The sequence below is a fragment of the Zonotrichia leucophrys genome, unplaced genomic scaffold (assembly GCF_028769735.1).
Source record: "Zonotrichia leucophrys gambelii isolate GWCS_2022_RI unplaced genomic scaffold, RI_Zleu_2.0 Scaffold_799_22607, whole genome shotgun sequence".
In the NCBI taxonomy this organism is placed as follows: Eukaryota; Metazoa; Chordata; class Aves; order Passeriformes; family Passerellidae; genus Zonotrichia; species Zonotrichia leucophrys.
The window spans coordinates 1-10,304 of record NW_026993004.1 but is presented as its reverse complement, the minus strand read 5'-3'; the positions used below and the strand labels follow the sequence as shown (position 1 = coordinate 10,304).

At 55.8% G+C, this 10,304-nt stretch overlaps 1 protein-coding gene across 1 annotated transcript; it reads right to left on the bottom strand.

The window, feature by feature from the left end:
• Window positions 1-5,840: 5,840 nt before the first annotated feature.
• On the bottom strand, window positions 5,841-9,226 carry LOC135441987 (Fc receptor-like protein 3). Its single transcript, XM_064701535.1, has 9 exons — window positions 9,188-9,226; window positions 8,675-8,695; window positions 8,357-8,587; window positions 7,830-8,087; window positions 7,459-7,635; window positions 6,925-7,224; window positions 6,764-6,850; window positions 6,177-6,198; window positions 5,841-5,958 (listed from the first exon to the last, which is right to left on the bottom strand). The coding sequence occupies exons 1-9, from the start codon at window positions 9,216-9,218 to the stop codon at window positions 5,841-5,843; spliced, it is 1,245 nt and encodes a 414-aa protein (XP_064557605.1). The 5' UTR covers window positions 9,219-9,226.
• Window positions 9,227-10,304: the final 1,078 nt, after the last annotated feature.

The window sequence follows — 10,304 nt, the reverse complement described above, 5'->3', positions numbered from 1 at the left end:
CAATCCTTCGTGCACCTGTCAGTACTGTCCTGTCTCTGCCTCCTCCTGGTGGTGGATTCGCCCAGTCTCTGGTTACCTTGGATTGTGGTATAGAATTGCTTGCCCCTGCACCTTCCCTAGCTACAGCAACCATAATCTTAACCTTAGCTTTTGCTTTTTCGTCCTCCCTCCTTAAATACACCTTCAATGCCTCTCTTATTAACTCATTAATGTCCTTCTCTTGCCAATCTTCCATTATTGGAATATGAATCCCAATATTACCAGGTAGATTGTGCCTGGGCCAGTCTGACCCTTGCTGCTGGGCCAAAGGCGGCAGCTGTGGTGTATCACCCCAGAGATACCTTTAGCTTGCTGGTGGTTGCAGCTAGGCAGCCGAACATGTCCAGGCTTGTTAGGAACTCTGTTTACCTCAGGAAGAAGGCTTCAGGTGATTGGTGAGGAGGAAAAGGAGATGGATTCTACTGGAGGGTTTAATATCCAGAGCTTTATTCCATGGTCACACAGGTCTGAATCTTGGCAACAGCTCCAACAGAATCCTGATCGCATGGTCTGATTTACCTTTTAAGCTCCCAGGGCAGGGGGAGGGGAGGGGACAGGTGAGCCACCAACCAGGTGGGAGGGGCGGGGTCTCAGGGGAGGATGACACCTAGACAGACCAATGACCTCTGGGCCTGAGGGGCATCCTTTGAAAGTGACGAACCACATGACGCCTTGCTGGAATGTTAAAACTGATTGACAGCCCAGCAGGGGGTGAGGGGAGAAGGGGAAGAGGGGTATTGGCACACCTGGGGAAGGGACCCGGAAGTTTAAAACAGGCTATTACAGCACACTGCAACATTCCATCTTTTCCTGTTTTCTCATTATATCAGGCCAAGATTTGGTAACAAATTGGACTTTTAGTAGCATTTGACCTTTTAGGGTGTCTGGGTCTATTCTAGAGTACAACTAGAGTTTCCGCTTTAGGCAGTTAAGCCAGGCAGCAGGAGCTTCATCCTTCTCTTGTGTACCTTCAAATGCCAATTGGGTATTAGTTCCTTTGGGAACTGACTCTTTGATCCCCTGAATTATCAAAGATCTATATTCCCTCATGGCCTTCCTCCCCTCCTCCTGGTTAGTGTTCCAGCTGGGATCCGTTAGTGGCAATTTCTGCTCACCTGATGGCACCTGGGGTCCTGGATGGTTATCTTTCTCCCAAATTCTTATGCCAGCCACCCTAATCATCTGGACCTCTTCTGGGGAAAATAATATACTCAGGATGGAATTAATCTCCCCCCAAGTCCCCCAAGGGACCTAAGAATTGATCCACTTGGTTGGCTATGCCCACTGGGTCCTCAAGTAAATGCCCCAACTCTTTCTTGAATCTTCTCACCTCAGAAGCAGTTAGGGGAGCATTCACAAAGCCAACACTTCCCGCTACTCCTCCCATAGGAACCTCTCTGAGGGGAAACAATCTGTCTTCGAGGTCTTGGATCTGGTACTACAGTACGGCCCATCTTCAGAGGCCAAACTACTCTGAGGGATATCTGGGTTACCCTGAACGTTCTGCCCATCAGCAGGTGTATTTGCTGATAGCTGTTTTTACTAGGCAAGGAGGCATTTGTGTCCCAACTAGGAGGAGGTAAAGGGACAGCAATAGGAGTGGGAGAAAAGCCTGAGTGGATATTAAGTGGAGCTGGAGCAGGGGTGGAGAATGCAGCAGGTGGAGTAGGCACTTGTGGTGATGCAGAAGGAACTGGAAGAGCTGGAGGGGGTTGTGAGGGAGTGGTTACTGGAGGAGATATTTGGTTTATCATAGGGGAAGCTGAAGAGGTAGAAGGAGGAATTTAAGCAGGTGGTAATGAGATGGCAGCTGGGGGAAGAACCAAACCTGCCGTTTGAGGTGCTTGAAGAAGAGGATTATAAGGTGGAGGGGCAGAAGGAGGCAAATAATCCAGGGGATCCCATCTTTTACTAGTCCTATCATCCCCTCTTTCATTTCCCTCTTTCTTCCTCTGTACCTTACAAATTCGTACCCCTTCATCTTCAACAGCGCTTTTTACCCAGCAAGATACATACAATAATTGCTCAGGATCAGTATCCCCTCGAGCTGTCAGATAATTATTTAGTTGTTGGCACATCCACTTATCCTTTGTCCCACACCAAGGCCATCCTCCTTGTAACTCTAATTCTGGCCACACTTCCATACAGTAATGGATCATTTTCACTTTATCTAATCCCTCTGTGGCCTCTATAGAATCCCATTTCTCTAACAGTTCTCCTAAGGGACTATTGGGATGTATATACCTCAGTCTCTTGCCGGTCTTTTTACTATTACACCCTCCCATTTTACAGGTCTCAACAGTAAAAAGTCTCAAGGGTGCCTCTACTGACCGGTAATTTCAAGAAAACCTTCTTTGAGGAGATTCAGCCTCCTCCACTGAAACTTCAAATTTCTGCCTGATGGTCAGGACTTTTTACTGAAACAACTGCCCAATCTCTTGATTGCCCAAATTTCCCAACGTCAGGTCTTACATCTGTCGGGACTTGAACACACGAAACCTCGGCCTAAGAATCCGGGTCGTGCCTGACTCCCTCGGTCAGGAAAAACAACTGCCTGATTTTTAGTTTGCCTAACCTGCCAATTCTTAGGCTTCACCGTATCAGGACTTAAAAGCAAACCACAGCCTCCTTCGCTGGGGTTTGTGCCTGGCTCCTTTGTCAGGAGTTACTTTTGCCTGCAGGGCTTGTGAGCTACCCGAATCCTTCTCGAGACTTACAAATGCTACCCGAATCCTTCTCGGGACTTATAAATCTGCCTGACTTCCCTCTGTCAGGACTTACTTTGGGTGCGTGCCACTCATACAACTATTACCTCTGCACGCCCGGATGGGGGGGGGGGCTTTTTTTCCCCCTTGGGAGACGACTCACTCACGCTAATTCTAAGCACTTCGCCCTGTTTCCGGCCGGCTTTCTCGTGAAAGACCGAAAACGCGGCACTAAGGGGTTCCGCTCTCGCTCCGAAGGTCCGGCTGCCAGCCCTCGTCTCACTCACACACAAGGCGCACATCTTCCACTCCCGCCACTGGATTTCTCACCAGTCCGGTGCTCCGGTGCTCCTCTGCGTCGCTGCTCCTGAGCTGATCCCTCTGGTCCTGGTAGCCAGCTGTCCTGGAGGTCCAAGATGGCCAGTCCTGAGTCCTCTCTCGGTGTGGCTATTCCGGACGAGCGCCCCAGCTGAAATAAACAGGGCCAGGAGACTTCTTCTCCTTTTTAATGCCTTTATTAAAAGTGATTAGCTCAGGATTGGGCAGCTCGGCGGGGCTGCAGTCTCCCATCTTCTCTCCCAGGGCGACCGAGAGGAGGAGGATATGCACAGCTCTGTCCACTAGGGGCAAAGCTGGGGATCAGGTCCCCGTGGGAGCCTTTTACGGCGTGGTGATCCCATCCGATGTTACTTTTCCCAGCCCCTTCCTGTCCGCTCTCGGCGCCGGGGACGACTCCCATGGTCAGGGCGAGAGGGACTCCGCATCTCTGCAGGCTCAGCACTCGGCTCCTCACGTCCAGACATCACTCCAGTCTCTCAGCTCTTAGGTGGCTCGTTGTTTTTGGCGTTTTCTCTGTGCATTTGGAATAGGGGTCCGACACAGCATGCTGGTCCTTGGAGTATTTTGCATATCCCTCCCTTCCAAAGTCTCTTTTCCTCACTGTTCGGGGAGGTCCCCACCCTTCCATGTCTCGGAGAAGGGCCATTAACTCGCCCCAGCCGGAGCTTTTACTGATACAAAAACAACTATTAACAACAACGATCCATAATTACCATAATACAAGCAGCACCCCAGCAATAGTGGTAACCATTTTCTCACAGAAAAAAATCAACAGAATTTTTTGTTCATAACAGGGGTGATGATGGGACATGGTGGGGACATGGTGTTGCCAGAATTTGGAGGCTGAGGTGGTGTAGGGAGCCAGGGATAGGTGTCAAGGGGAATGGGGTGCCCAGTAATGGGGTCCCAGGGGAATGGGGGTGCCAAGGGTTAGGTAGACTCAGACTCAGGAATGAGGGTCAATGAACAACATGGCCTCCAGGGATTTCTGATCATGGGATGGTGGCCACGGATGTGGGTGCCAGGGTTAAAGGGGGACCTGTGAGAATGGGGTGCCCTGAGGGAATCAATGTCCCCAAGGGAAGGGGTGTCCCTGGATCTGGAATTACCAGGATGGGATCCCATGGAAATTGGGGCCCCAAGTGTTGGGTGGACTCAGACTCAGGAATGAGGGTCCAAGAACAACTTGGCCTCCAGGGATTTGTGATCATGGGGTGGTGGCCAAGGGATGAGGGTGTCAGGGGAAAGGAGGGCTCTGTGAGAATGGGGGCCCTGGGAGAATCAATGTCCCTATAGGAAGGGAGGTCCCAAGGACTGGAATTAGCCCGGATTACGTTCCTTGGGGTGGGAGATCCTGGGGAATTGCAGTCCAGGGATGGGGGCTCCAGGGAAGGGGCAACTGAAAGAAATGGGGTCCCACGGTTGAGTTCTCAGGGGAATGGGGATGCCAGGGATGGGCAGTGGCTGGAGGGGCACGGAGGTCACAGACCTTCCCTGGGGTGCCTCAGGTTTTGGGGTGACCCAGGGCCCAGCATTGCCCCCCTGTGTTGCTTGTTTTCTGGGCAAGCATGACATGGGGGTTCTGGATAGCTCTAACTCTGTCCCTCCCCTGCTCTTGACTTTCACCTCTCTTTATTTCTCTATTTACATTATTTTCCTCACTTTTGTGCCAGGTCCTGTCAGCCCCAGTTCCTGGCTCAGCAATCCTGGAGAGCACATGAGTAGGGAACACGTTGGGGGGACACAGGGGAGGGGAAAAATGGGGTGTGAGGGGTGCAGGGAAGGGTGGGGAGCCTTTGGGGGATGTCTGCATGTGCTCCCTCAAAACTTTCATTTTCCTTTTCCTGGATAAGCAGGAAGAGGCCTTTTGTGCTGAGAGTCAGATGGGAAAGGAGGGGGTTCTGTCCTGGGGGTGCACATCCAGGGGGTTCCAGTCTTGGGAGGATCTTGTTCTGGGCGTGACCTGGAGGAAACCAGTCCAGGGGGTGGCACATGCTGTGGACCCCTGTCTAGGCAAGCGTGGGGCCCAGCCATGGCCCAGCCCCACTGCACAGGGATGGCCATTGCCCAGCCCTGCTCTGCCCAGCCCCAGGTGGCAGCCAGGACCTGAGGGTCCCCCCTGCCCCCTTGGCTTTGATTCTGGCAGCTTTAGAGCTGCTGCAGAGGTGAGAATTCTATTGGGGGAAAAATTCTTGGATTTTGTTCTTCTTGTGGTTTTCTCAGATCTTCAAGAACCACAAAAGCCAGAGTGACACAAGCAGTGAGCCTGTAAAGGCCTTTGATGGTTTTCAGAGTTAGGCTGGCTAGAAACCCGCCTTGCAGGGGCAGCTGGGAGGGAACCAGACCGGAAATGCAGCAATTTATCAATTTGTCCCTGTCCCCAGGGTACTGAGAGAGCCCCAGGTCTACTGGAAAGAAAGCAACAACAATCTGCTCCTTAACCTGACAGGGACCTGGCTCCTTCCCGAGCTGAATTGACAGAGCTGGACAAACAAAAACCATTTCTCCCAGCTTAATCAAAGAGCTTTATTTTGGGTCCAATAAGAGGGACAAGGGTCCTGTGCCTCCTGGCTCTGGGGAAGGGAATGGGGAGCTCCTGGGGGTACTGGGAGCACTGAGAGCACTAGAACGGGGAACTCTGGGCAGTCACATGGGACCCCCACTTGTGGCCACCCCACCAACACGGTGAGCATCCATGGGAGCTTGGGGGCACAGATGGTGGGTGGCCTCAGGCAGGGACCCCCAGTGCCCCCAACGTCACAGCACTTCATCGTAGTCACAGGGGTCCACTGTCCCTCGTTGGGTCCTGACAGCTCTGCGTTGGTCACTTGTGGATCCCGAGGTGGGGCAGGGCTGGGGGACACCCATGGGGGCCCTGAGAGTGACACCGGTTGTGGGGACCTGGGTGGGGGTGACACCCGCGGGTGATGTGTCACTGTCACCCTCTGTACTCACCGTCTGCCCATTCGGTGCCCACAATCTGGGGGGTCCAGCACTGCCCCTTCCTTCCAGGGGATCCTGTGGGGATGGGGGGGGTCTAGGTCATGTCTGGGGAGGGGGAGAGGGGAGTCCCAACAAGAGCCTCCCACTCACCTGTCCTGGAGCTTCCTGGCAGCTGCAAGGGAAAGGGGAGGGGGTGACCGTGGGGACACTGGGACCCCTGATCCTTCCTGGGACCTCAGCAGCTCCAACCACCCACGGGATCCCCAAATCCCCACTGCAGCCCCAAATTCCAATGGAACCCTGATTCCCCCAGGACACTCTGATCACCTCTGTACCTCCTGGAACTTCTGCACCACCGCAGTGCCCCCAGTCCCCCTGGTGCCCCCAACCCTCTGAGCCCCCAGAACCCCAAGCATGGCAGAGAGGGGGACCCCCAAATGCCCACAGGACCCACAAAGATCCCCCAACATCCCTGCACAGCCCTCTAGCAGCTCTCCAAACCCTCCAGGAACTCCCAATGCCACCACAATGTTCCTCAAAGCCCATCTGGGGATGTCCCGGGAGCAAAACTAAGACTCTCCAAATTCCCCCCAAATCCCTCAGGAACCCCAGCTGAGGTCACTGCAGGCTCAGTGTCTCCCAAATCAGGCACCCTTGGTCCTGCTGATATCTGCCCCAACTCTGGGGCTCCTCCTCACTCCAGGACCCCAATCCCCCCCCCCCCCATTGTCACCCACCATGGTGGTGCCAGCAGTGACAGCCCCCGATGACAGCCAGGAGAAGGAGCAGGAACAGGAGGGTCCTGCCGACATTCACAGCCACTGCTGGGGACAGAGGGGACACACCAGGGTCACCCTGAACCCCGGGGGTCCTGAACATCCCAGTAACCCTGTGTGACCCCACCTGTGTCCCCATGTTGTCACCATCAGTGCCAGCTCAGGGCTGAGTGCCTGGAACACGTGGTGCCCGTCCTGTCCCAGCTGGTTGGTGGCCACGCACTGGTAGGTGCCCGAATGTCCCACATCGATGGCCCTGAGCTCCAGGAGGGGACCCTGGGCCACCTCCTGCCCATTGTGCAGCCAGGTGAAGGTGACAGGGGCTGAGCCCACCTGCACTGAGCAGTGCAGGGTCACGGGGTCACCTGCGCGCACCTCATGTGCCAGAGGACGGGGGGTGATGGTGGCATTGGCCATGGGCACTGTGGGGACACAGACAGGGCTGAGGGCACAGGGAGGGGCTCGCAGCCGGTGTGGGGGGATAGGGACGGGAGGGGATGAGATCGGGGATAGTGGGGACAAGGTTATGCCTTGGATGTGTGGAGAAAAGGGGAGTGGTGGAAGGACCCAAGAAAGCTCTCTGGGAGACATGGAGGTGCCCAGGCAGGGGACATCAGGAGGATGTGTGGGCTCCCTGTTCCCATCCCCGCACTCACTGCACACTGTCATGCGGAGCCAGGTGCTGCTCTTCTGCATGGCCCCACCCTTGGAGCACACCTGGCAGCTGTAATTCCCTGAGTGGGAGACGCCCACGGCGGGCACCAGCAGCTGTAGGGACCCCTGAGGGCCCTCCACCACCTGCCTGTCCCAGTAGAACACGTGCAGGAGGGGGGCTTGGGGCCGCAGGGGGCTGGGGGTGCTGAGGCAGCTGAGAGTCAGGGGGAGCTGAAGGATGGCTCAGGGGGACTCTCCAGCACCTGCACTGGGAGGAGCTCAGGGCAGGAGATTGGAGGCAGTGGGGACAGCGAACCCAAGTCCTTGGGGAGGGGCTGTGGGGGTGTTGGGGTGGAAGCTGTGGGGTTCTCACCATGCACTGTCACTGTCACTGGCGCAGACACCACCCACTGCCTGTCTTTCAGCCAACCCTTGCAGCAGTAGCACCCACTGTGGTGCAGCTTCAGAGGGAACAGGGTCAGCTCTGTCCCATTTCGGAGCTGCACCAGCTGCTTCTCCTCATGGTAGAAGGATACCCAGGTGACCAGGTTGTTCTGCTGGTCCCGGCAGCGCAGTGTCACCGTGTCCCCCTCCAGCAGTGGCCATGCTGGCACCTGCAGCACCAGCCAGTCTGGGGAACAAGTGGGTCCTGTCACATCAGGAGGGCTTGGAGGGTCCTGAAGGCGCCACCCAATAGGGAGCCCCCTAGTGGGTCACAGCCAGCACACTGAGGGTCCCCAATTGCAATACAGGGGCCCCTCCACACTGGCATGCTTTCGGATGTCCCCATATGCAGGGGATGGGCTCTGGTCACACAGAAGGTGACCCATGGAGTGCAGCCCACCCAGAGCCCTTGGGGTCCCTGCAGGTGCCAGGCTGGGGACACTCAACCCCCCTCACCATCTAAGACTCTCATGGGGGGGCTGAGCCCACTGCCGGTTCTGTTACACTCGTAGGTGCCATTCTCAGTGACAGTCAGGCGGTCATGTCCCTGCTGTCCCCAGCGCCGCCCGTCCTTGTACCATGTGGTGGCACTGGTGGTCCCCAAGCCCTGGCAGGTCAGTGTCACTCGGTCCCACAGCACTGCTGGCATCCAGGGGGGCTGCATGATGATCCAGGTGGTCTGGGTGCCTGCAGGTGACAGGGGATGCCAGCCTGCAGGGCCAGCGTGGGGCTGGGCACAGCAGGGTTGGGCCATGGCATCCCCTGAGGACTCACCAGCAAGGCCGAGGGTCTGGGCTGGAAGGGAGAAGAGACAGGGCTCAGTGAGTGTGGCACCATGGGGACAGTTGTGCACAGGGGAATGGTTCATAGGGGCTGCCCTTGAACTGTCCCCCTGAGGGAATTGGTGTGGCACAGATGTCTCGATGAGGGCACTGTGCTAGCACAGGTCTCCCCTGACAGCCCCATGGCCTCTGTCTCCATGGCCCATCCACATTGTGCTTGTCTTCTTCTCCCTGTCCCTGCATCCCTGCATCCCTGTGTCCCTGTCCCCACAGCTGCCCCAGCCCCAGGATGCCTCTCCCCACATTCCTATCCCTCCAGCCCTGTTCACCCTCTCCTGTCCCCACGGCCACCCCATGACCCCGGTCACTTCATGCTCTGACTCTTCTGGCATTGGGAACCTCAGGGAACCCCGCAGCTCCCCTGCTCCCAGTACCCACTGCTCTCTGCCTCACCAGGGCCCATCCCCGATGTACTACCAGTCAGGCCCGTGCCCGGGGCACTCACCCCACAGGAGCAGCACCACCTTCCTGGCCATCCCGGTGTCCCCAGCCATGTGCACTGGCTGTCACTCGCTGCTGTGGCCACCGCTCCCCTGGCTGGCGGCTCTTCGGATGAAGGGGAAGGAAGCGAGGTCACATCTTGTCCCCACATGTAGGTGGCACCTGATGGGGGCAGGGTGGCCACAAGCTGGGGACAGGCTGTGGGCAGGGTGGGGACATGCTGGGGACAAGGCTGTCTCTGGATAGGTGGGACATGGACTTCCCAGGAACAGGGGGGCTCAGGGGGTTTGGGGAGCCAGGGATGGGTGTCCAGGGGAATGGGGGTCCAGGGAATGGGGGTCCATGGGCAATTGGGGTGGTGAGGAGCGGGAGTCATGGGGGTTGGGGTGCCATGGGAATGGGGGTCCACAGGGCTGGGGGGACTCAGGGATGGGAGTCCCAGGGGAGGGTGAGCTCCAAGGATTTGGTGTCATGGTTTTGGTTTGCTAATATGAGAGATTTTGGTTAATGTAATAATTAGTGTGGTTAATTAAGTAATTAAGTAATTAAGTAATTACTTAAATTAATTAAGTAATTAGTGTTGGTTAATTATTAGTGGATTTATCAGAATGTATTTATTTCATTTTTTTTTGAGATGAGACTAGAAGAAAGGTAAAGTACATTTAAAACTTTAAAAGGGTGTATAAGAAAATTTTTTAATGAATTTATTAGTAATAAATCCCTCATCAGGGGATTTTTGTGCCAGAGATGGGTGCAGGGGGAATGGGGGGATCTGGGAGTATAAAGGTCCTGGGGGAATGGGGATTTCAGGGCATGGAATGAATGGGAGAGGGTTCCTTGGGAATGGGGTCCTGGGCCATGGAGTTCCTGGGCAATGGCAGCCCTGGGATGGGGGTCCCAGGGAAGGGGAGACGGAATGGGGGTCCCATGGTCAGCTTCCCAGGGGAATGAGTTTGCCAGGGATGGACAGTGACTGGATGTGCATGTGGGTCACAGCTCCTTCCCTGGGTGCCTCAGATTTTGGGAAGATTCAGGGGCTAGAGCTGCCTGCTGGGTTGCCCGTGATTTGGGGGGCAACAAGAGGGGATTCAGAGGTGCTCTGGATCTGTGCCACCACAACC